Raw genomic sequence first — 26,831 nt, 5'->3', positions numbered from 1 at the left:
CTTTGCTACTGTTGGACCCGAACTGCACTGTTTATATTCATTATACCCAGGGGCGCCGAGAGGGGGGGGGGAGCGGGTACAGATTGCCCGGGCTTCCTGAGGGGCCCGGCGGGGGCCCGGGTCCGATGCCGCCCCCCCTCCCTCACAGCAGCCCAGCACACAGCGTGTGCTGAGCTGCAGTTGGAGACTGCCACAGCTGTCTCCTATGACTGTGCGTGGGAGCGATCACACTGATCGGGCCCCCTCTGGCTTTGCGCCGGGCTGAGGGGGCTCAGGGCGCCCCCCTCCCAGCACGCAGCGCTGCAAAGCTTTTTTTTCTTATTTTTTTTCCGGCAAGGGGGCGTGGCCACGCCTCCCGCGATTAGGCCACGCCCCCTATTACCAGGGCCTGCCATGGCTCTTGGCGGCCCTGATTATACCAAGTGACCCTGCTCAAACTATTAACTATTACTATTACGTTATGTTTGAACATCAATTACCTTGGTGAGGATTTTAGAATTATATCATTGATCTGTATACCCATCCTCTTTTTAAGGTGATCTCATACCATATTCACAGTGATTTAGGTACTTGTACCAGCGTCCTTTCTTTACATTCCCAGTGGTTTTTCATACCAACATATTGATTTTCTAATTTGTAGTCCAATGCAATTTAGCAAGACAACTGATAGTAGAAGTTAGGCTTGATGACGTTGACCACTGTTGACTATTCCAGGGGTTACAGCACTAGCAGATCTCACTACCTCTCCTCCAATCCTTTGGGGGGTTTTCAATTACAGGCGAAATCGTCCGTTTTTGCCGTCGTTGGCGAAATCTGCCATCCAATCGGCTGATATCGCGGCTGCGAATGACCAATTTCGCCAACTACAGCGGAAAAAACCGCAGTTTTTCGCCGAAAATTTTTCTCCAGCCTAGGGCAGGTGAAAAAATTAGCAAAATCCCTATTTTGGGTAAAAATGTGGGGATTTCTTTCAGAACCCTTTGGACAGCCTCCGTAATGATACTTTAGTGGGGGAAAAAAAAACGAAAGTTGCTCACTTTGGCAAAAAACGACCACTGAAATTTCGGAGGGGGGGGTTTTCACGAAAAATGCGTTTAACGTATTGAGGCTGGTATTTCAGAGGGCCATAAGGATGCGCCAATTGTGTTTAAACATCGCACATGGCTGGTGCAGGCATTTTTTTATAACCGCTAAAAGTCTGCGCCAGCCACGTGCGATGTTTAGAACACTTGATGCATCCTTATGGCTCTTTGAAATACCATCCCCAATACGTTAAACTGACTTTTCATGGGCAAAAAATTCTCCATCCCAGATCAGGTGAGAAAAAAAAAAATTGCAAAATCCCTATTTTTGGCTAAAAATGTGGGGATTTCTTTCAGAACTCGGTAGACAGCCCCCCCCTAATGATGCCTTAGTCGGGAATAAAAAATTGTTAGTTGCTCACTTTGGTGATAAACGACCACTGAAATTGCGGTCAAAATTTTTTTTTTTTTTTTGCCCATGAAAAGTCAGTTTAACGTATTGGGGCTGGTATTTCAAAGAGCCATAAGAATGCATCAAGTGTTCTAAACATCGCACGTGGCTGGCGCAGACTTTTTTTTTTAGCGGTTATAAAAAAAATGCCTGCACCAGCCATGTGCGATGTTTAACACAATTGGCGCATTGTTATGGCCCTCTGAAATACCAGCCCCAATATGTTAAACGCATTTTTCGTGAAAACCTACCCGAAATTTCAGTGGTCGTTTTTCGCCAAAGTGAGCAACTAACAATTTATTTTTTCGACTAAAGCATCATTAGGGGGGGCTGTCTAACGTGTTCTGAAAGAAATCCCCACATTTTTAGCCAAAAATAAGGATTTTGTTTTTTTTTTTTCTCACCTGATCTGGGATGGAGAATTTTTTTTTTCCTCCAGGGTTTTTTTTTTTTGCCTGCTTTTTTGTGAAAAGCACAGCGGTTTTCGCCGCTAATTGAATACGGCCCTTTTGTGTGATAGGGAGCAGCAGAGCCTAGCTGCAGTATCTTACATCCCCTTACTACTCTCCGTTATTCACTATCTTAGCAACATAAGGTTGGGTGTTGATACTATAGGTTGTCACTCCACATATCTATTGAATATACTCAGCAACATTCTGACCTGGTGTTTTTATGATTATCATACATGTTTAATGTTGTGTTCTATTTTCATAGCTTGCCTTTCCCTCATCTGGGTAACCACTACCGAGATAACTATCTAAGTCCATTTTAATACTTTTGATTTGTGGAAGGAAAAAAACGAATGTTTTTTTTGATTGATGTTTAGCTATGAGAGTGTACTCCTATAGTCTTTGGGTTGACGTTCTCACAGAACTGATATACCCTCCCTCGTCTATAGTCTGCTAGCATTGTATAGTTCCAATTGCCGTTATCTCTAGCTGTAATATCATGATGGAAGCTTTAACCATGTGCATCGCATACTGCAGGGGGATATTAAGAGAGGAGAGGGCCCATGTTTACTCCACGTCCGGGGCCCCCTCTCTCCCTGGCTGCCGTCGCCGAACTGACAGTAGCAGTAGACTCCGGGCACTATTGTGCCCAGAGTCTACTGCAGAGGCGCAAAATGCTGATTAAATGAGCGTGGCAACATTTTCCAGGTGTTTTGTGTAGTGCCACTTAGTTTGAGAGGAGTATAAAAGTGTGTGGTGTGGACCCCCTTGACCCAGGGGCCTGTGTGCATGGCACACCCTGCACCCATTATAAATACATCCCTGACTTACTGCACTACTGTTATCCAAGGACAAATTCCAGATGAGTAAAGAGCTTATTTTTAAGGACCCGTTGCAGCATGTAGCCTATGAATAGATAGTTTTAGTATACTTACAAATGTCTTCTCTCACACAGGCTTTCAGTCACACCAAACCAGACCCTCTCCACGTGTAAGCTCCAGGGTGACATGGCAGAGTCTCACTTAAAATGTCTTATTTGCACAATTAAAACTGGAAGTGACAAAATACTTTGCTAGATTGCACTGATCAATTTGATGTGCAGCATTTGTAAATCCTGTGTGTTAAGGTGCCCACACACATAGCAACATTTTACACGATTTGGCCGATTTCGACGAATCGTGACGATGAATTGGGTAAAAAAAGTACAAATCGTGAGTTTATACTCACGAGCACGTTGCCGATGCGCGTCCCCACTCGTCGTACATCGCATCTTCTGATTTTCCGTGCTGTAGGGCAGATTAGCCAATCTGGGATACAATGCATTGGCTGCAAGATAGATCTTTAGTCAGATTGGACATTTTTAACTCCAAATCGTGATCACGACGGCAAGGGAGCTCCCATGAAAGTTCATGAGGAAATTGGCCATAAAATCGTATCGTGAGGACATCGGTATGTGTGTGGGCACCTTAAGAGTCTGTATACAAAGTACCACAATGCAGTGGCCGCAGCTTTTTTTCAGGCCAAGTTCTGTGTGCTTCATCTGCTACTTTGTATGTGTTTAAAACTAATTCCTGTATGGCTAAAGTCGCAGCCTAGTGTCTCTAGTACAATGAGCAGTGTATTGTATCTACGATGTGATTAAGATGCAAAATGTAATGACTCTAAACTACACCTCACAGCAGTTGTCGGACGGAGCGACTCGTGCTGTATCTCTTATAGAGGCTTATTTTCTGTCCACCCCCCCAAAAAAAGTTACAAGTTTGAAAGCATCCCAAGTTGTGTTCTCATCACAACGGCAGACCTGGTCAAAGGGTTTGCAGTCAGTTAACAGAATGTCGACAACTTTGTCCATAATGTTATGTCCATGTCGACCTGCTGACTATCAGGGGTATTCAATTTGGAGCAAAAAGTCCGTGCTGAACTTTTTGCTCCACATCGGAGCTTTTCCTGGGATAAAGGATCGGGCGTGCACCCGCTTTATCCCTGTTTTCAATTAAAAAGCTACGAAAACGGGAGCTGGCGAAATAGGATCGGCGGAAGAAAAACGGGATTTACCTGGAATAAATTGTAGGACCCCCCTAAAGCTGTCAAAACATGGGGATCACTATGGGTACCCCTGTTTTTAGCCTGCAAATGAAAGTCAGGGTTTTAAATAGCCGCGGCAGGTGTTTTTTTCCCGACATTGAAGAAGTGATGCAGAAGAGCACTTAGGTTATTTTTTTCTTTAAGTGGTCCCATCAAATTTCGGGTACATGAAAATGGGTACTAGCATATTAAGTCCTTAAAGTCTTTATTTAAAAATTCTGCAAAAATGCACCTACCACTAATGGCCTATTCTAGAAAACACCTGCCACATACTTGTAGAATAGCCCTGAACCCATTTCCCTATTTTTAAGCACTTTTTTTTTTTTTTTTTTTTCACCCCAAATTTAAAAAAAATTTTTTGGGGGGTGTCCCTTATTTTTTTTTTTTTTTTTTTTTTTTGAGTCAATTTTTGAATGACATTCCCAGGGTTGCAGGCCATTTTTTTTAATAAGCCTACACCCCAAGTCTGCACTTTTTTTTCGCCACCTATTCAGTGGTGAAAAGTCTTTGAAATTGAATACGGGGATAATTGAAATCAGCGAAAATGACATAATCTGCGATAATTTATCGCAGATTCCAAAATTTTCGCTCCAAATTGAATACTCCTGTAAATCTGGGTTAGGGTCAGATAATATGGATGAAATTTCAACATGTTGACTTGGTGAACATACTGCACCCATTATAGATACAGCCCTGCCCAGACATCCCCAAACTCTGCCATTACAGATCAGGTTTTAAGGATATCCCATGTTTGAGTCCAGATGGTTAAATCAAATTGACTTACCAAGTAAGTCACCTGTGCTCAAGCAGGGATATCATTAAATCATGGACTGTAATGGCAGAGTTTGGGCACCTCTGCTTTAGCATACTACATAATCTTTATTTATATGGCACCACAAGTGTTCTGCAGTGCCTTACAAAGTATATAAACAAGTGAACAAGCCACAGGTGACTTACAGTACAATATATTGCAGGACAATCCTTATATACATTGCTGCATTAGTGATCATAACACTCAAATAAGCAACAGGGCATAAGCCACCAGATATTGGGCACCCGAGTGAGTAGATGACAGTATAAGGAGAAGCAGAGGAGGGTAGAGAGCCCTGCTCATGAGAGCTTACATTCTAAAGGGGCGGGGCAGACAAACAGGCATGACATGGGTAGATGGGAAGGGACAAGTAGCAGCGGTTTAGGATGAGAGCTGGAAGGTTTTAATGAGGTAGTGGGTCTTGACTCCATTTGATAATTTGTAGAGGTGGAGTCTGATGGGAAGAGGGAGTTGAAGAGGTAGGGAGCAGAATGGGCAAAAGCCTTGAGGTGGGAGGAAGTAATCATTTAACAGAGGCGACCAGCATTTGTTGAGCGAAGAGGCTGGACGGGAGTGTGAAGGGAGATGAGGTCATATGTAAATGGAAGAGAAATGGGTGAGGTAAGTGAGTAAGAACCTTGATTTGAGCTCTGAAGGGTTTGCAGGAGCATTGAGGACAGATTGGAGAGGTGGGAGTCTGAGAGGCCAGATATGAGAAGGTTACAGTAGTCCAATCTGGAGATGACCAGTGAGTGGATAAAAGTTTTAATAGCATCCTGGGTGAGAGGGTCTGATCTTGGAAATATTTTTGAGATGGAAATGGCAGGACTGAAAGGTGCTGAATGTGTGGTTTGAAGGAGAGGGCAGAGTCCAGGATAACTCAAACAGCGCACTTTGGGGCTAGAAGAGATGGTTGTGCCATCAATTGATGATGGTATTGTGGGAAGTGAGGTTATGTATGTGGGTGGGAAGATCAGCTCAATCTTAGACATTTTAAAATTAAGAAAGCGCTGGGACATCCAGGAAAAGAGAGAGACAGTTTGAGATACGAGCGAGGAAAGGAGGGGGGGATATCAGGGGAGGAAAGGGCGATTTTGAGTATCGGCATAGAGATATTAGAGGTCAAAGGAGCCGGGTGCACCTAGAGAGGAAATATAGAGGGAGAATAGAGATCCAAGAACAGAACCTTGGAACATCTACTGGAAGTGGGGGAAGGAGTGAGTAATGAAACTGAGAAGGAATGTTTAGAGGTCGGACAGCCAGGAGAGGGCTGCGTTGCGTAGACCAAGGGAGTGAAAAATTTGGAGGAGAGGGTGGTCCACAGTACCAAAAGCAGCAGAGGTCAATGAGAATGAGTAGAGTAGTGGCCCTTGGAGTTGGCAGCAAGGTCATTGCTGACTTTCGTGAGGGAAGTTTCTGTGGAGTGGAGAGAACAGAAGCCAGACTGAAAAGGGTCAAGGCGGGAGTGGGAGGAAAGAAGGTAAGGTGGTTGTAAACAATATGCTCAAGGAGTTTGGCTACAAAAGTGAGGGGAGAGAGAGCTGGGTCTGTAGTCGGAGAGTGTTAGGATAAAAGGTAAGTTGTTGTTGTTTTTTTGTTTTTTTTTTGGTTTTTTTTTTTAAGAATAGGGAAAAACTGGGCATGTTTGAATGCAGAAGGGACAATGCCAGATGAGAGGGAAAGATTGCCTGTTCCCATCTTGTGCTCCTCAGAGGAAGAAAGGTAGCAGAGGAGGCAGGAAGGAATAGTTGGGGGGGAGGTGGAGTAGGGGTGGATCTGATGAGGGCCATGACTACTTCTCCAGATACCAACTCAGACATCCTTCTTCTTGTAACATGGGGAGGGGGGGATCGATGGTCAGGGAAAGAGGGGGGAGGACTTCTGCGGGTCTGGTGAGATATGATGTCCTGATGGATGGAGTCAATTTTAGACTTTAAAGTAGGTGGCAGTCAAGGGCAGAGAGCAAGGAGGGGTGGGCAGAGGAGGGAGTTGAAAGTTTTTTTTTGATTTTTTTTTTTTTTTTTTTTAAATGACTAGAGTGGGGAAGAGCAGCACACTAGGATGAGGGCATAAATTTGAAATGGAGGAAGTTTGCTGTAAAGCGTTCTTCACTGTCAGTCGGCAGTTCGTGAACACTTTTGCAGGTATCTGGTGCATTTCAAATGCCAGGGTTAAGGTGTGGATCTGCAGGGGTGAGTAGTAATGGCCAGAGCAACAAAGTCAAGAGCAGCAGTAAGGGAGGCGTTGTATAGGGAAGTTACTTTTTCAGGGCAGGAGAGGATAAGGGGAGTGAAGGGAGACTAATCGGAAGAAAAGTCTCCATAGCATCAATGTTGCTTTTACTGATCTGGCATTAGAGGAGCTCTGGGAGAGAGGGATAAGTTGAGAGACTGTGATTGTCAGAGGAGGAATGGGAGATTATTCCAATCAGAAATGCCACAACAGTGAGTGAAGAGTGCCCACTCACATGGGAAGGTGTGGAGGTCCATTGAGAGACCAAAGATGTGAGGGGAAGGAGTTTAGAGGCAGAGTATTCTGTGGGAATATCAATTGGAATATTAGTCACCTAGGATAATGAAGGGGGGGTCTGAGGAGAGAAGGTGAGGGAGCCAGGAGGCAAAGTTGTAAAGGAATTTGGAGGTAGAGCCAGGGGGACGGTAAATGACAGCTACTCAAAGGTGCACTGGTTGGAAGAGGCGTATAGCCTGAACCTCAAATGTAGAGAATGTAAGGTATGAGTTGGTAGGAGTAACTGGGGGATAGAAGAAACCAACACTGCCATAATGTCAACCGCCTGGGGGGGGGGTGGCAGATGGTGAGGCCCCCAGAGGAGAGAGCTGCAGGAGAAGTGGTGTCAGAGGGTGAAATCCAGGTTTCAGTAATTGCTAGGAGATTCAGGGATTTGGAGACTAAAAGGCCATGGGTGAGGACCAGTTTATTACAGATAGATCTGGCATTCCAGAGGGCACAGGATAGATGGACAGTTTGTGGGAGAGATGTGAATGAGTTTATTAGAGTTGCTGTAGCGAGGAGGCAAGTATTTTTCTGTTCCCCCAAATTAGAGTGTAGCATTTATACAGGCTCCAGTGCTGAGGGGAACCTGAAGGAGGTGGGCAGGGAGGGAGTATGAGAGGTGGGGTAAAGTGACAGGGACAGAAGGGTGGGAGGAGAAATTAGCAGTAGGGTAGAAAAGAATGTGTGGCATAACTAGGGTATATGGAGCCCCCCACACTTATGCGCGTGTGCCAAAAAAATGAGCGTGGTCAATGAAAAATGTGGCGTGACAACATGACACACACCTTTCTTGTCACTCTGGGAACATTCCTTTCCATTACATATGCACCTTAATGCCCTGAGTAGTAGTGAACCTCTTGCAATGCCCACTGTAATAGTGCCCCTTATACAGTGCCTTCCATCGTGCTCCTTATACAGTGCCTTCCATCGTGCCCCTGGCCAGTAGTGCCTAACGGACACAACACTAATTAACTTACTTACTTGAATACCCACTCCTGCCATGCCCGCTGCTGTCTGCTCCTCCGTCCTCCCACTCTGTACTATGGAAGTCACACACTGCAGGAGCCGGAACTCATGTGTGAGCTCCAGCCCGGTTCTGGCAGTGGACGCAGCAGCCAATTAGTCTGTCTGACTCTCATTGGTTGCTGAAACGCACAAATCGCCACCAGGTAGTAAGAGTGTACTATCCAGCGTGTGGTCTGCACTACACTGAGTGACTGTGGCAGGCCTGTACCGTAGCCAGTGGCGCTCCCCCATGCCGCCAGTCCATGGTGCCCAGGGCACTAGCCCTGATGGCCCTGCCCTAGTTATGCCACTGGGAGTAATGGGAGACAGTGGCAAACGCAGGATTTCTAGAGGGGGGTTTCCAAATGCTTGATTTTAGTGTGTGTGGCCAGTCCATGAAGATGGCAGAATTAGTACTTATCCAGCTTTAATATGAGTCATACAAAGTGTATTGTGTGTCATAATTCCAGCATATACAGGACTAGCAATCACAGTAAGCAATTAGATGCGGCAGTAGGACCATCCTGCATGAGCTGAATGTATTTATTTTAGATGTGGGCACCATTCCAGAGTATTAGAGTAAGTCTGGGGGAGCAGCAGAATAACTGCCCTGGACATATATATGTACATATTGGGCTCTATAGCAGCACATCCCTAAAAGTGCATGTTTTCCAGATCTCCTAGTTGATGCACAGGTTATTAATAGCTGATACATGTGAAAAGAACCACACTAATTATCTTTTTGTGATACTGAGAAGAACATGCAGCACTTGTAAAATTCTATTATAATATTTCTATTGTGGTCATGGTGTGGGCTGGGGAGGGGGGTTCCCAGGCAGACTGAAACCCCCCCCCCTGCATTTGCCTATGGGAGAAGAGCAAACTGAGGAAGTGGGGGAGATAAGGCGGGTGGAAGCATGTGGCAGAACAAATTCTTAGGTGGACACTGAGTAAAGGGGAGTTGAAGAAAACATGATCAGGTGTAGCTGAGGTAAATAGGGGGAGGAAACCTGGAAATATGAGTACTTTTTATTTGCATTTCTGCAAATCTTCTGCAAACTGTAAAAAAAAGTCTGCACAACAGGTTTGAGTGGAATAAAAGTGGAGCTTTAATGGGTGCAGAAAATGTATATTAAAGTAGACCGTGGTATTGGCTACATGATGTGAGACTAAGCAAAATAGCTAATTTAAAAATACATTAAGTGTAGAGGTAAACTGACATTGGCATGGTATGCATTGATGTTTATGAAAACCAGCGAGCCAGCACAAATGGTATCCAGTGAGGCAAAGCCGTAACTAGACTTTTTGGTGCCCAGTGCCAGAAAGAGCATTGGTGCCCCCTCCCATTTTTCAAATGGGGAAATGAGTGCACCTAAAAAAAGGGCCATTGCCTCATGTGGAAGAGATGGGGCAGGCCAGGAGTTGCTAGAGATGAAAAGAGGAAGCTACAAGTGAGCATGATCAACAGGAAAATTAACAGGCCCAAACAGCGCCCCCTGCAGTGCCATAGCACTGGTCGCACCACCCTACTTACGGCCCTGAATTGAGGCACCAAGCTTTTGCAGTGATCAAATGGCGTCCAGTGATGAATGCCCTGGTTATACAGACAACAGGTCCTTGTAGTAAAGAATGAACTCACATTTGGTGATTTTAATTTTTTACACTTTCAAAATCCTGAACTATATATGGACAGTTAGTGTTTCTTATGTTTCATGCCGGTACAACTCCAAAATTATATTTAAAACTTAACGTGCACTTTTTAAATTCTCCACTTATGATGATATGCACTACAGCCTAATGATGATCCTTCAAATAGAGACCTAGAATGTGAATCCATGATTGCCAACAACCCCCAAAGCACTCCAAGTAGTATGGTTAGCGATATATTAACTTAACTACTTGCCTGGCATGGTCTCATTTTTGTGACCACCTTAGGCAGTGCTTTATATGATCTGGTCGCAATATTTTGACAAGTCAGAAACAGTGTGGGTGGCTGCAAGAAAATCTTCCTGCGGCTGCTGAGGGACCTTCCAGTCCCTCTGCTTCCCTGCACTCTCCCCAGTGACTGCTGCGCTGCCAATCTCTGCTGACAGCACCCCCTCCCACCGGCTGCAGATATTACCAGCTGCTGGGAAAATGTAAATTAACACCCCCCTCATGCCTGAATGGAATGAAGTCTCTAGATATTTCCAATGGTGGTCGCATGTATGATTCCTAAGTGCGCGATGTGCAATCAAATTAAGACACTTTGAGTTAGCAGGTTGCTTGAATGTGTAAGTTTGTCCTCTGAAGCTGGCCACACACTAGATCAACTTACATCCAACTAGTTGGTTGGAATGAAAATCTGGTAAGGTATGAAAGCAAATGACAATCAGCAATTTGCTCCCAAACGCCGGAAAATTACCAAAAACTTAAATGTTTGATCTAAACAATTTGTTAACAAACTTGTCTGAACGACCATTTTCATCTGTTTTTCTGGCATTTAGGAGCAAATTGCTGATTAACATTTACTCCCATACGTTAGCAGATTTTGATTCCAACCAATCAACTAGTTGGATGAAAGTTGGTCTAGTGTGTGGCCAGCTTAACTGTTTAAATAAGGTGTTCTCCTTTTGAACTGTTTGACATTAGATCATGAGTGATCCTGTAGTTATACCGTCCACCAGAAAATCACCCAACCAAAGGCCAATTAAGAAAGATGCCTAATGTTTGTTTTGATAAAAACATAGGTTCAACATTAAGTTCTGGTTCACGTAAACAAAGTAAGAAACCTAACATAGATCCAATAAATCGGTGAGCCAAGGCCAGTGTAGAGGATATGTTTTTGAGACCCACCCTCACCTATAAACAGCTCAGTAGGGAGGGAATCTTCAAACTGGTTAATGGAAATGTAACTGGTAAACCCTACGCATTTCATCTTTTGACTTAATCATGGGTTGGTATAAAAGAATTTATTGATAACATAGTGTGATTTACAGGTAATAGAAAGTTGGTGGGTATTGCTATAAGTCAGCTGATTGATCATATTTGTGCCAGATTTAGTCATGATTAAAGTCTGATGATCAAATATCTACTCCTAATGGGTTCATAGTAAGGATCAGAGATGAGCTCAAATAGATTTACAACATAGTGAGTTAGCAGTAACTGTCCAAAGTTCAAATATTCCAAATCTGCAAAGGACCTGGGTATTCCCTTCTGTGGGGCCTACTCATCACTAAAATAACGTTTTTAAGGACATTTTCCTTAAATAACGTTATTTTAGTATTCATGAAGATACTTAACGCAGGAGATATCACTGATATCTCCTGGTTAAGGCCCCCTGCGTTAATTTCCACACTCCCCATACATTAGTATAGGGATATGGAAATAATGGTATTCAAATTCTGAAAATTATGTATTTTTGAAATTTGATGGCGTTACTATCCGCCACTGTGAGGTGGTGAATAGCAGGTGACACTCGCCTGCTTCCAGCTGGTGAGGTTCCCCGGTGTCTTCCTCCAGCGATCTGGTCCATCCTCCGGATTCGGTGGCTGTTCTGACGCGTGTTCTCCCAGCAGAACACAAAGCTTAGAAAAAAAAACTTTTTTTTTTCTGAAACTGTACTGTGGTCTGCTGGGAGAACAGTGTCAGAGCAAACACCAGAGGCGCTGCAGTGGCCAGGTAAGTGCGGGACGGGGGAGGACCACAATTACCACTGCTGTAGGTAGTGTAACGAATGTAACACTGCATGCACAGCACAGATTCCAGCTGCGGTAAGTTAGTTTTCCCTATCTTCTCTATTTCCCAAAAAGCGGTCATGTCAAAAATGACAGCTTTTCGGGATAGTTATGGAGAGGAGGAATGATTAATTCCTCCAGTAATTAGGTAGAACTCTATGCGAGTTCTAAGCCTAATTACCTCCAGAAAATAAGTTCTGATGAATAGGCCCGTGAGAGCAAGCCGCTGTGAACCAGTCTCAAGCTTTTTCGTCAGTAAGTTATTCAACAGGCCATACAACTGGGTCTATACATCTATAAGCTAAATAAAAAACATCAGATACTATTCAGTAATAGGTGATTTAACATTACTTGTGTATATCCTGAGAGCTGTTGTCAATTAGCCAAACAAGTTTTAAGGCTGGGCAATAGAAATGCAAGGCATCAGATACTGAGATGTTCAGTAGGATCCCATACCAAGTAGGCTCCCAATTTTAAAATTCAATTTGCTATTGTAATTCCCTATACTGAATGAATAATTTTTGCAATGCGTAAATATTAAAAGTGGCAGCACTGGTAAGTCATCTCCTATGCCATGTAACCAGGTAGATGGTCCAATCTGCTATTTATAATCCGGTACATATGAAACATACATGATGCACATGTCACCATGGAAACAAGCTGCACGAAATCCTCTATGCAGCCAAAGTGTCAAGTCACAAAATAGCAGCATCTGTGTTCCCCGATCATAGAGTAGTGTTGGGAGACTGAATACTAGTGACCCATTTAGATGGTGGAGAGACAGCCATTTTATGGTCCTGCCACACAGACTGTGCAGCGTCTATACGGTCAGAGACGCACAAAAGACGCATGACACAGATGTTGTATTATGATTTATTACTGAATCTGGCTCAGGGATCTAGGAGGGAGCGCGGCAGCCGGCACGTCCCCCTAGTTTGCAGCTTGGAGACCCTACAGACAGCCGGGCCGAGGACAGACTCTCGTACAGAGAGCGGCGGCCACTCACAACTCTCGCGATGACTCCGGCGCTGGCGGCCACACCTTCCAGCTCCGTAAGGCGTACCTGCCAATCGCAGCCCTCGATGAACACGACTGCGACCTCCCGGCGCCCAATAGCGTCTCGCCGTCTTCCCCGGTGCCCCGTTCCGGCTCTATAAAGCTAGCCACGAGTTGGCATTGTCGGGAGAGACCATTTTGGAGAAGTTGAAACGGTCGCGGAGCTCGTGTAAGGGCAAAGGCGGCCTCTGGCCATGGATCATGGGAGCGGGCGCGATGGTGGCGGGGGGTATCTAGGCCTGTTTACCAGCGCTGCGGGTGGGGGGGCTGGGGCTATGTGAGCGCAGCTCGGGTTTGCGCGGCGTAAATAATTGCGCTTCTGTCTTTTGTGTATTTATTTATTTTTTTTGCCTATTGCAGCGATCGGGGAAGCACATCTGTCGCTGGATGTGCGAGTTGCAGCGTGTGGGGGTGGGAGATGCGCGTTTGGGCCTCTGTTGCCGCCGCCGCCGCCGGGCCGCGTCTGTGTCCTGCACCGCTAGGCCGCTCTCTATAACGCCTCTCTGTCCCTTTTGTCCTGCAGGCGTTGTGTTCATACATCGCGGTAACAATGTCTGACGCCGAGCAGCAGTACATGGAGACCTCCGAGAACGGCCATGAAGTCTGCGTTACCGAGTCCTCCGACGTTATAGCGGCAGAGGCGGCGGCAGGCCAAAACGGCTCCGAGGGAGATCAGATCAATGCAAGCAAAGGAGAGGAGGACGCAGGGTGCGTACCTGATATTTCTTCCCCTTTAAATAAAGGAGTGTAAGTTACCTACACAATTTCATTTTTTATTATTATTACTGTATTTCTGTGGGAATGTGGTGGCGGGGGGGGGGGAGGGGGTCTGTACATGTATGGGAGCCGGATCCTCCTTTGTTCTGCCTGCTATTGTTGGCGCCATCTGGTGCAGGGGGCAGGGAGGGAATCACCCTCTGCACGTTCCCTTTTATTTGTCTTGTGTGTGATAAGTATATTGTATGTGACTACTGCTAATATTGCTAATATAAGACCAGATTCCAGAAACTGGGCCTACATTGTGTTTAATATTTCTGCAATTGGCATGTTCTCCTTTAAATCAACATTAATCTGAAATAATGGCCATGTTGTACTCTCCTATGGTGTTAATTTCTTAAGGGGATGGCTAAGGTATAATGCATTGTGGCCTATCAGCCCTTTGTCTTCAGGATGGATTACTTGTGCTATTTTAAAGATGGTAAGTTGTGTTCAACTGCTGTGGTCTGGCACAAAAGGAGGTCACCATTGCTCATATCTGAGAATTAAAAAAATCTAGCATGTACATGCTTTTATTACAACAGTATTCCTTTTGAAAGTGAAAATTTACAAGCTATTGGGTATAATGTATTCTGCAGAGCCTCAATTTTCTGGGGGCAGGGTACATTTTATATGGGATGTGCCACACATACTGCATCTTATGCTTTCCCTTGCCATGGCAGCAGGTGCGATGTGCCATTAATGCCCAAGAAAGTTATAGCTCTGGTTTGGTACAAAAACGTATCTGCACCTACTCTGCAGCAGTTACTGTAGCTGTAACAGCCAGACCCAAGATCTTCTCTTGGTCAGTAGGTGTTTAGTGGGGGAATTTAATTCTGCACCTTGTGCTACCTGGGCATTTGTCAGTAGCATTAGCCCCAACGTTGCTCTATATAGATGCAAGGTAAAACTTGCGATGTAGATGACTGCAATTGTCTGATCCAGAATGGGAAATCTCATACATCGCTGAGAATTGCGTTATCCTTCAGTCCCCCTCCAAGAATCCTAGCAATGGGGTATTTGACAATGCTGCTAGATATTTAAGAACACCTGTCTTATTCAAGAGTTTCACTTGTCTAGAGTTGTATTCACGTAAACCTATTGCCCAAGCTATCTGCTTCCAGTGTTCTGTGGGTCATGATTCAGTGTCTGTACCTTTTTAGTAATGGGAGAAATAAGATTGCTATCCCTTGGCATGGAGTAATCTGAAAAGGGACAACCATTGGCATTGACCATCACAAAGTGGACCTACCATTTATACCGAGCCCATTACGTTACTTGTGATTACATTACTGAAGGATATGTGCTAAAGTAAACCTAACCTCTTCAAGGAGTACTGTTGCAGGTCTATATTTCTATTTCCTTCTGTCTTTCAGAAGCAGGAATGCGTTTTCCCTTCTCCAGTCAAGAATCTTACTTGTTGGCTACTATTTAATGCTGGTGCAAGCATTGCTCTTCATTTTTATCTGTAATATCTTGGCTTGCTTCAGTAGCACCTTTTTACTGTTGTAAATGTTTTCTAGTGTAAGTGACCCCAACAGTGATGGAGCTAAATGGCTTAATCTTCCTGCAATTTGTGTTTAACTTGCTCTTTTTCCTAACTAACTTTTTTTTTTCCCCTCCTATAAAAGTGGCATTGTATCTTCTGTCTAGTATGTTGAATATGATGTTGAACAGCTATATGTGAATTACAACTGTAGTCTGTGGCATAACATTGCTATGGCTTAGACAGCAGTACCTGCATCATTCCTGATTAGTGTTACTTTAACTCCTGAAGACATGGCATTATTGCACATACTGCTGTCCAGTAACCTCATGCATCCATTCGGCCCCTGAGTAACTGGCATGCACCAGAACGAGTTTCTTTGTGCTTGGCTTGCTCCAGAACTATGTATAGGAATCATGATCTAAGTATTTAATGAAGCAATAAGTTATCACAGAGTGTAACTGCTTAACATGAGCAAACTATCTGCATGTTTATTGCGTCTATTAACTGGAGAGGGTTCACTTAAAATCTTTCTGTCGCTTTAGAAACTTTGCTATCCATATCTGTCATACCTTAACACAATAGCTTTCTGGCATCTAAGGTAATATCTAAATGTAAGTGAAATGCTATACTATGAAACATTTAATGGGGGACAGTTCCTTTAATGGTGATGGCATTGCCACAACCACTTTTTTGGCACCTTAAGACCACCAACATATAATTTCCTCACTCTCCTCCTTAGAGGTGCGCAGTAAAATGATGAGGTCCTGTAATAAGCCATGCTGTGTGCTACTGCATATCACCATTAATTGAATTACCCTGCAAGTGTTTGGTTATTACAAACATTGGTCAAGGAATACATTTGGTAAGGTATTTAACCACCTAAACTATGATTGTATAGACAAGGCTACCTAATAGTTCATGTTTTAGAGAGATCCATGGTTGAGCACAGGTGACTTAATTAGTATCCGTTAATTTGATTTAACCACCTGTGTTCAACCATAGCTATCTCTAAAACCTGAACTGTTGGAGCCTTGAGGACCACATTTGGGAACCTCTGGTGTAGACCATAAAGTAACTCCTGTAGAGTGACTAAAGGCTCATACACACTAGACCAGTGGTGTCAAACTCTGGCCCTTCGAACGCCATGAATGATTGAGGTATCGTTATCATGCGGTGTGTATACACGATATATTGTTAACTATGTCTGCAGTTGCCTGAACTTGCAGGCCAATCTGACAATAGTCAGTTTCTGCAAGTTTGGGGATGTGGTGGGGTGACATCACTTAACGAGGTTATTAATGTGTATGCTCAATGTTCCCGACATTGAGCCCGGCAGTCCAAGGGATACCTAGCGTGCCTGCTAGGCTTATTTCTGAGGGTCAAAGATAGCGCCCTGCTGAAACAACCTGCAGGTTCTGACCCCTCCTGCAGGTTGCAGCGTCCTGTGGGTGGGGAAAACAGCTGTGCAGCGATCACTGCCAGTGAATGGATGCCGGACGCATGCGCCTGGCATCCATTCATAATGACTGCAGCACTTGGACTGCCTGGCATGTCTGTAAATGCTAGGCACCCCCCCAGAGTGACCTAATGGGGACGAGTCATAAGGACTACTCCCCTTTCAGACATTCCTTCGGCATGCGCAGATGTGCCCTTTCTCTAGGCCCTGGCTAATACTAATAACTCTTAACGGTATGCTCCATGAGCAATATATCGTTAAGTGTGTAAGAGCCTTTAGAATGGTTAAGTACCAGCTATTCATAAACCTTTTTAAATGGGTATTTAATTGTTGTGTTTAAATGGTAATCTTATCTATGGAATGTTTTTTTGGGACCACTGCATGAAAAGTTTCTTCCTTTTTAATGTTGACTAGTGTGAATTTAACATCACTAATCTTTTTATAGCATTTTCTTGGACTAATCTACTTTCCTGGGTCTATGATTTTATTTTCAGTGCCAAAAATACATCTTATGTTCCGGTTTACATTATCACAATTAAATATTTTTAGGAAAATGTTTGTTGGTGGCCTCAGTTGGGATACAAGCAAAAAGGACTTAAAAGATTACTTTTCTAAGTTTGGTGAAGTGTCAGACTGCACAATCAAGATGGACTCCAATACAGGCCGCTCTAGAGGTTTCGGATTTATTCTATTTAAGGATGCTGCCAGCGTTGATAAGGTTTGTTTGCAGCTGTGTAAAGTCTTAAGTTTATTTCTGCCATATTTTAATGTAGCCACATGTTAAAGAATTCCCTTTTAAAGTACCTAAACTTTGGTGTACTGCAGGTTTTGGAACAGAAGGAGCACAGGTTGGATGGGAGGCTGATTGATCCCAAAAAGGCAATGGCAATGAAAAAAGACCCAATAAAGAAAATTTTTGTTGGAGGGTTGAACCCAGAGGCGGGTGAAGATAAGATTAGAGAATACTTTGGAACTTTTGGAGAGGTATGGAATATCACCGTTTCTTATTGAGTTGTTTGTCACAATAGAAAAAGATGGCCAGTTATGTTGCCAGGTGGAAGTAGAATATTCTAGGATATGAAACCCTGTAGTGCACTTGTTTTTTTTAAGTTTAATGCTGGGTACACAATGGGTGACTTACTGGCCGTTCAATATATCATGGGCGTGTCTCATATTGGTGCATCGTGCGGTGTATGGGTGGTCAGCCAACCACCCGTACACTTGTTGCGGGTGACTGACTTCACAACTGGGCGGCGGGCACATGTAAATGCCCACCCAGTTGTGGCTTCAATCACTATGCATGTGACCGACAATTGGTGTACACTTACCAATCGTCTGATGGATCGCCTGGGTTGACATTTGTTGCCCTAGTGTGTACCCAGTTTGTTTTTCTGTAGGTAATTGCTTTTTCAAATGTGAAAAATTGGGTCGGTGGGGGAGAAGTGTCCATTTGACCCTCTGAACTGGGTCATTCCAATTCAAGTGGACCAATTTTGAAGATTGCCACCACCTGACATCTCCAATTTTGATCAATTGTACGTGAAGGTTTGTGTATGTCTGACTAAGTTTGGGAAACGAAGTATACAATAGTAGCACCCAACCCTTATGGTGCATACACACTGTACAATATTTATGAACGGTATTCAAATATAAATTCAATTTATGCAGTGAACTGCCAACTATGCGCTTTCCCACATGGACCATTGCGATAGCTATGGTCGTCCATACATGCAGGTCAACTTGGATGATTTCATCACTTTGCATGTTCAGAGATGTGGCAGGATGAGTTCATTGAGAGATCTATCATGGATATCTTTGGTCCTGCACTACAGAAAAGTTCAAGGGAAATCGTTCAGCGATATCGTTGGTTGTGCAGATTGTACCGTGTGTACCCAGCTTAACTTTGAGGACCAACCATCAATCTTGGAAATGTCCCAACTGCCATTATACTGCTTGCATAAAGCCTATAGTAGCCAATTCAATTGCACGTTTCCATTAGGAACCTCATGCGGTCTGCAGTTATGCTGATTTTTGAACATTATTGTATGGAAATATGGTCTAAAATGCCACAGTGCACTAGCAGGGAATCCCTATTCAATGCCTGTAAATCATGATGGCAGTGACTTGTCCGGTGCCACGGATTCTCTAGTATCTAAATGTGCTCATTCTTTCTGCCAAGGTTCTGTAGAAATATTCTACTTTGGGATGCTGCTCAGTCTTCTCACTTTCACAAGTAATAACTGTGCTAACCTATCAGACTAGACTCTGAAACATTGCACATGATTTTTCCAGTGTCACTGATGTATGGGTTTACAGATATTCACAGCTTCATACAGTTTCGTGACAGTGTTAGAATAAAGTGTAGGCAACGTGTGGATTTCCAGCTGCTGTGGAACTACACATCCCAGCATGCCCTGCCAGTTTTACAATTGGGGCACGCTAGGTGGTGTAGTTCCACAGTAGCTGGTGGGCCACATGTTGCCTATCCCTACGGTAGTACAAGCAGTGGATGGGTTAAGTATTATATGGCAAAATGTGTGGTTAGATGGATATTTGTATCTATGAACATGAGCCTAGATCAAAACTGCATGTAGAAATAAAATTTCCGTACTATTAACACTAGGTTTCTATTTTAGATTGAAGCAATTGAACTACCAATGGATCCCAAAACAAACAAGAGAAGGGGCTTTGTCTTCATTACATTTAAGGAAGAGGAACCTGTAAAAAAGATCTTGGAGAAGAAGTTCCATAACGTTAGTGGTAGCAAGGTATGTTTTCTCAACTTGTCCTTCAACACTAGTACTGCAATTATTCTTGCACAGCACCAACATTATACTGTGCTACCATTATGTCAATCCCTGCCTCAGCGAGGCTTAGCCATATCCTTTTACCACAGACCTGCAAACACCAGGGTCTGTTTTGGTGATGACACTGAGTGGTATGGCTTTTGGACGATGGTAGCCACCCAGGGCCCCTATATGAAACCATCTAGAGAATACACTCCATACAGAAAGCATACTGCTTTGGTCCAAGTCAAAGGCCACTACTGCACGATAACTAACCAGAAGTGACCATTAAGATGGTAACCCTTAACATTATTTATAGCACAGTGGTTCTTTAATCAAGATCTCCCAACAGATCGTGCTTTGAGGAACTCACCTGTGCATGATTAGAACAAAGGTTCTCAACTCAGTACTAACAGGTCATGTTTTGTGGATGTCTAGTCAGATTTTTTAGCTTCCTATAATGTCTGCATTTAAGTTATTTAATAATAGTTGGCTTGTTTGCCAAATCTTCAGCATCTTGAATTCAGGAGAGAAGCCTTGTGTTTATTTATTACTACATTAGCACACTACTCACTGTATATTACTGATAGAATGTATAATATTCACGTGGTCTGTCCTGCCTAAAACAAAGATGTACAATTTGTTTCTATTATAAATCAAAACCTAGAATAAATGTTGCGATAGTCTGCTGCTGTAGGACTTAGAACTTGTCATGATTTCGAGTTACTGATTAGTAATATCTGAATGCCAAATGAATATATAGTTTCACCAATTTACTTTGATAGACTGTATGATGAAAGTCTCGGCTTCTATTTTCATAGTGGGGTAGAGCAATATAAAACACTGTTGGCAACTCTAATACTAGAATATATGGGTAACACACAAATAGGTGCCAGTATACAATCTCTTGTTTGGTGTAGCATTTACACCAGCGCATTTGACAACGTTCTAGTTATGATAACACTAGGAGCTGTGTTTTAGTGAACAAAACTAACTAGGCATGACAAAGCTGGATGTATGACGTTTGTTTCATATACAGGTGCTTGACACAGCTATCCTCCTGCCCTAGTTTAGCACAGTAGTGATGTGAGGCTCCTGTCAATGTTGGCAGTGCTCCACGTCTGCTGATTTCAGTGGCTCCAGAGCCCAGACAGATCATCAGCTCCAGGGACCCTTGCTATGAAGCAGCGCAAGCTCTGGAGCCACTACAGGAATTTGAGCTAGTAAGTTGAAGGGACTGTAACCTTTAAGTTTTCTTTGCTCATCTGTGACTAGCAAAGGGAATGTGTGTTAGACCATATTATTCTCTCCCTGTGCATAAGTCTGCCTGCTGTCACGCTTTGTACCCAACCCTGCCCCCTAATGTCACACCCCAAGTTGTATTGAGCTGCTTTTGACACCTCAATCCCTTTAAAGATTAGTATTCCTGTATAGGCAAATCGTGTACATGTGCCGAGATGTTCATGGACTCTTCACCTCTCGTGGTGCTGGGTCCTGTGAATTCAGAGTAGAGAAGTTGACATGAAGACTGGTCATTTAATGGTCAAAACAGAAGTGGAATGATCACAAGCCTTAAGTATTGTGGATCATCATTGATCCCCTTTCGCTGCCCATTTTAAAATGGATGGCATAATCTTTATTTCATACAGAGCCTCAGGGAAGGCTGCATATAGTCCTTCCTCCCTGGGGGCTGCATGTTAGGGAATGTAGTGATGGTGGCAATTTAAAAGGGCTGCAAACATATGATATATATAGAGATATATATCTGAAATGGGAAGGGAACATAGAAATACACCCTGTAAGAGCATGTGAGCAGCTATTGGGATGTGGCATGATAAAATGCACTGTAAAAGCAGGTGATTAAAATAATAGTTCTCCTTAGGACAGTGTTATACAGTGTGTATGGAGAACTTGCTGATGTGTAGCCACTCTGAAGCTTCGTTTAATGCACTATTTCAGTAGCAATGTTTTTGATACAGTTGTGAATGCAATAATTCAGCTGTCCCCCCCCCCCCCCCCTATAGTACCTGAAATACAAACATGGGCAAAGACTGGATGAATTCCTGCACTAGTCTATAGAGCACTTGCCACGAACAGTGACCCCTGGGTGCCGAATTTTACTCAATGTTTGATCGCTTCCACCTCACAGCTAGGCCTTAGAGAAAAAAAAGTGGGTATTTATTTCGCCAATGGGGGGAAAAAATGGCCGTTTTCGCTGCTAATTGAATACGGCCCCATGTCGGCATAGTGACGTCTGCATTGTCCTGTCCTCATAGTGTCGACAAACTATATGCATTCTGCTTTTCATTTGTGGTGCCTGGATCTATACTTGCAGGCAAAAATGGTCTATAAATATTGATCTTGTAGGCAAGTAGTTTGGTTTTGGCTCTGATTTTCCAGCCAAGTTTACATCTCAAAACGTTGCAAAAAGTCAACTTTCACTGACCGCTGTGCTGAGATGTCCGTGAAAGATTGTTTTGCCTCATTCTTGGGTCCGAACTTGGCTTTAGGAGCCAATCCAAATCCAAACTGCTAATCTCTAGATTAGATCCTGCAACAGTTTATATAGTACAAGGCTGTTTTATAAATGAACTAATCTCAATACTTAGCTACAGAACCTAAGATTAACTTTCTGCCTATGGCTTACTTGTTTGATTATGAACGCACCAGATAGTAATTTAGCTACATAAGGGTTGCTAACCATTTACAAATGCATTTCATAGTATTGTGTAATCACTAATTTCACTGTCTACTCTCTTTAGTGTGAAATAAAGATAGCTCAACCTAAAGAAGTGTATCAGCAGCAATATGGCGGCCGCGGAGGCTTTGGTGGTGGAAGAGGAGGCAGAGGTGGAAAAGGTACGTTTCAATAAAGTTTTAACTGGTCTGAATGTATTGTAGATGGTGAGCGTTGTGGACTTTAGGTTATGTACCTTCGCTAACAGACTCTTTCTAGAAGGGATTGGTTACAGAGCTGGTTCACAAACTTTCTTGATGACACCCTGGAGTACCAGCATTGTTTTTTTTTTACAGCACCCCTAGGCCAGCAGTTTCTTGAGTAACTGAGAAAAATATTAAGTAAATTGTGCTTACCTGTCTAACAGTTGTGTTGGGCAGGATTGCGCTGCTTCTGCTTGCCCACATTTTATGATTGGTAGTCACCAACTCTGGCTTTAATCTACCAAACCATGTAACAATTCTTGCTATGTTTAGCTAGCATACAGTTAGATGTCAATTGATGATTGGGGGTAATTTCAATTAAGCACAATGTGGGATAACACCATGAAGGGGTTCCCAGACCTATTCAATTAACCGTGCTGTTAGCCTGACTAAAGGATTTCTTTCTCGCACTCCTCTGATGCCGGGTGCAGGGGGAATTGATTAGCTCCGATAACTCCTTCCTGGGGCTTTTCACATCGCATTCAATTGAATTGCCCCCTCTTTTTTTTGAAGTGTACAGGTTGAGTCTCCCATATCCAAAATGCTTGGGACCAGGGGTATTTTGGAATATTTGCATATCATAAATATCTTGGGAATAGGACTCAAATATACACACAGAATGCATTTGTGTTATATACACCTTATGCACACAGCCTGCAGGTTACTTTATACAATATTTTCAATAATTTTGTGGCTCAAGCAAAGTTTGTGTACAGAAATGAAATTAATTTGTTTCATATACACCTTATACACAGCCTGAAGGTAATTTTATACAATCTTTAATTGCCTTAGACAAAGTTTGTGTACATTGGATCATCAATCAAATGTTTCATTATCTGTCATACCAAAATTATTCAGAATTTTGGGATATGGGAGACTCAACCTGTACTTGTAAGTGTAATTTGAAAACCTCCAGGACCCATGCCCTGGCTACCTGAATGTTAAATGTAGACGGCAGATGCTGCTCACACTTGTTGAAAAATGCGTAACTGCGTCGGCAGTACATGGCTAATTGAATCGGCCCCTTTATGTAGTACTGAAGTGGTCACTAGAGAATTGACACAATGAGGTGTCTGATATCCCCTGTCAGACCTTTTTTCTGTACTGCAATGAAAATACAGCAAGCATTGATAGTGTAGAAATTAAAGAAGACTTTCAAGATTAATACAAAATCTGGATGCAAATAAGGAATTGGTGGTAGCAGTCAGTATAATTTGGCTGTCCTAGTAAATACATGAAATGCTTGGATATGGATATCATATTCACCAGTAACACAACTTCACAGGTCAAGGACAGAGTTGGAGTCAAGGCTACAACAACTACTGGAATCCGGGTTATGGAAGTCAAGGATATGGTTATGGCCAACAAGGATATGGTGGTGGCTATGGAAACTATGACTACACTGGATATGGATATTATGGCTATGGACCAGGTTATGACTACAGTAAGTAAGCATTTGGCAGTAAAAGGTCACTCCACAAAGGCCCACTGGCTGCAAATTACTATTCCTCAATGTTACATATTGGGCAGTGTAGCATCAATTTTTTCCAATACGTTTATTTTTTTTTCTTTAGGTCAGGGCAGTGCAAACTATGGAAAAGCCCCTAGACGTGGTGGCCATCAGAATAACTACAAGCCATATTGAACATTTCTTCAGGTATGCCCTGGCATGGTCGGTGTTGGGGCTCATACACACGGGCGTTGATAAAACGCTAGTTAAAGCGCAGACACAACCTTTGGACTTCTGTCCTTGCTTTAACAGAGCGTTTGTGTGTTTGCTAATGCATCTCAACGCTTCCCTGCCGCATAGTGTACTATGTACTTAAATGAGTGTTCCCATAGAGCTCCATAGTATTTTATCATGTGTTAACGCTTCTGCAGGCGATGTTGGAAAGCAATGCGAAGCGAGCATTTGAGTGTAAAAGTCCATTTGCTTTCTTTGTGTGTTGACTTTCATTTCCAAAGCCAATAAAATGTGCTTTGACACCATGTATTAAATGTACGCCCATGTGTACGAGGCCTTACAGAAAACACAGATTTGTGTCTGGATGTTGTATCAAATATACATTTGTACAAACTGGCATGTCAAATTATCATTGTACAGTAATTCCCTAGATATCTGTCCAGATGTTCATTTTGTCTGTAAAAATCCTGTTTCTGCAAGAGATTAATGAATTAATGGTTTTATCACTAGGTAAAAAAACAGAACTGATTTGGGGGTCTGCTTAAAACTGCAGCTCTGCATCTAGGGACTGCCTCTTGGAGTTAAGTATGGACTCTTGTTACTCCAGTTGTACAGAACGCCTCATCCTAGGGAACCAGTGTCATTTTTTTTCCACCTTTTTATTTTGTATTGTTTTGTGTCATACATTTCCTGATCAGGAAGTGTTAATTTTACTGTACTTTTTGGTACCTTTTGGATTCTAATGTATTGTAAGGTATTTTACATGTGCGGATTCACCATAACATTTGGAAGCTATCCAAGCTTTTGAAATAAAAACAACTTTGAGTAGCCGGTCTCAGTGTGTGGTGAGTTGGTATTAAAACATCATGAAAACCCTCAAACTAACATTTTGATATGTAATGGCCGTCACCTGCACAAGTGATGGCTTGTATAGTTTTACTTCATGCAGGAGTGTAAAGATTATTTATTGGCAGCTAGTTAATATCACATTTACAGGTTTGCTTTGCCCCTAAAACATTAAAGTATCAAACTGGCAGCTCTAAAAGCGTGAATAGCATCGCAGGAACTACACTTGCACAAACTCTACTCCTGTTAAAGGACACCTCAAAACAATCTCTCCTGAAATGGTGCTAGTAAATATGGAGCTATGGGGTGGGGATATTTAGAATTGCTGTTTTGGTGTAGCCCAGTGGCTCCCCAACTGGGATTCCGAACAGTGCTTGTTTTGCAGATCTCTGTATCACAAGTGCAATCAATAACCACCTGTGAATCTCTTAAAATGTCAGCCAGTTATGGATACACTTGTGCACCCACTGAGATCTGGAAAACATGCACTGTTGGGGGTCCCACAGAACTGGAGTTGGGAAACATGTCTTTGGTGTCTTGGCATTATATGACTTGCAAATTTGGAAAGCACTTGCATGCAGGAAACAGTGTGTGCATATATAATAGTAGAAATGGTTTTTAAAAGTAATCCTGGTTTAAACCATTCATATTGTATTGCAATACTACATTGTTGAACTGCAGTCAATCTTGTAAACCTGTGGCATCTACACTGCCCGCCCCCATGAAAGACCAGTTTGTGAGCCTATAACAGATTCTACACTTGAGCATCGGGAAATATACTTTGTTTGCACCCTCCTCCTCTGGGGCCTAGGTTTATCACATATTTCACTGTATGGCTTGTCTGAATGCCATAGAAATGAATGGCTGTTTCACTAGCCTGCTTGGTGTAGTGTGTAATGTGGTTTGTCAATCTGGGAACATGAATGTCATGCTTAGCTGTATGAGGAACACTGCAGGGAAGAAGCAGCATATGATGTAATTCACAGCATGTACATGACAAGCCATATCCATGTACCAAGCAGGATCCTTGTCCATAATACCATAGATGAGTGCTTCAAGTTATCCCAACAGGGCATGTTCTCAGGTTTTCTGTCTGTGGAATAATCACTAGCCCAATAAAATAGTTGGAAACAGTATTAGAAGTGATTAAGCCATTTAAAATGGTCGTTCAAGCTTGCTGTAAGGTCAAGAATGAATGCCTGTACCACAAGGTTCACTAAGCAGGAGTGGTTTTTGCAGTTAATTTGCATGCAAAATGCCTTTAGCTGGATGACAAATGGTTTCTATATGGTCTTAAACTAGAATGCAATATTGTAATTGGTGATCATTACAGAACTTGGTCTATAGCTGTTCTACTTATTGATTATATTGAATTTACTGCATACAGCAGCTACCCTAAAGCAAATTGTCATGATACTTAAAGGTCAAAGACCTAAGCCTAGAGGTCAAACAATGTCCAAAAATATACTCCAGCTAGTCAGTCACATGCTAGTGTTATTGAGGTGACCAGACACTTAAAGATGTATATTAACTATTTCTGTCACAACTTTCATAAAAGGTGGACAAATACAATAAATAAGAACCTGTTGTGGGTTATTGGGAAAGCAGCACTAATTGTCCAACTTTTTTGTCTATTGCTCAAAGCCCAAATCACCATTTAAGTCTTGGTGTACTTGTTTACCACTTCTGTGCATTTCACTTGTCTGCTTTGTTGCTTTGGTTCCGATGTTGAGCTAACTATTTGGAGATAGGAGTATAACAGTGT

General features: G+C 42.9%; 1 protein-coding gene across 3 annotated transcripts in view; it reads left to right on the top strand.

Annotated features, from left to right (window-relative positions):
• The window catches only part of HNRNPAB (heterogeneous nuclear ribonucleoprotein A/B), a 62,083-nt gene extending 37,035 nt beyond the window's left edge, over positions 1-25,048 (top strand). The window contains exons 2-9 of one of the 3 annotated variants that reach the window (XM_088447189.1): positions 13,633-13,856; positions 17,360-17,528; positions 17,636-17,794; positions 19,447-19,578; positions 22,359-22,455; positions 23,822-23,980; positions 24,111-24,193; positions 24,731-25,048. In XM_088447189.1, coding sequence (XP_088303315.1) covers positions 13,633-13,856; positions 17,360-17,528; positions 17,636-17,794; positions 19,447-19,578; positions 22,359-22,455; positions 23,822-23,980; positions 24,111-24,181 — 1,011 coding nt within the window. In that variant the 3' untranslated portion in view covers positions 24,182-24,193; positions 24,731-25,048. Of the gene's footprint in view, positions 1-13,174; positions 13,279-13,632; positions 13,857-17,359; positions 17,529-17,635; positions 17,795-19,446; positions 19,579-22,358; positions 22,456-23,821; positions 23,981-24,110; positions 24,197-24,730 lie in introns of those variants that run through there. The other 2 variants (XM_088447192.1, XM_088447191.1) reach the window with 2 other exon arrangements.
• The last annotated feature ends 1,783 nt before the right edge of the window (positions 25,049-26,831 follow it).

The sequence above is a fragment of the Taudactylus pleione genome, unplaced genomic scaffold (genome assembly GCF_031769625.1).
Source record: "Taudactylus pleione unplaced genomic scaffold, aTauple2 ptg000422l, whole genome shotgun sequence".
NCBI classification, from domain to species: domain Eukaryota; kingdom Metazoa; phylum Chordata; class Amphibia; order Anura; family Myobatrachidae; genus Taudactylus; species Taudactylus pleione.
The sequence above is the reverse complement of the archived record's forward strand: the minus strand, read 5'-3'. Positions and strand labels throughout refer to the sequence as shown.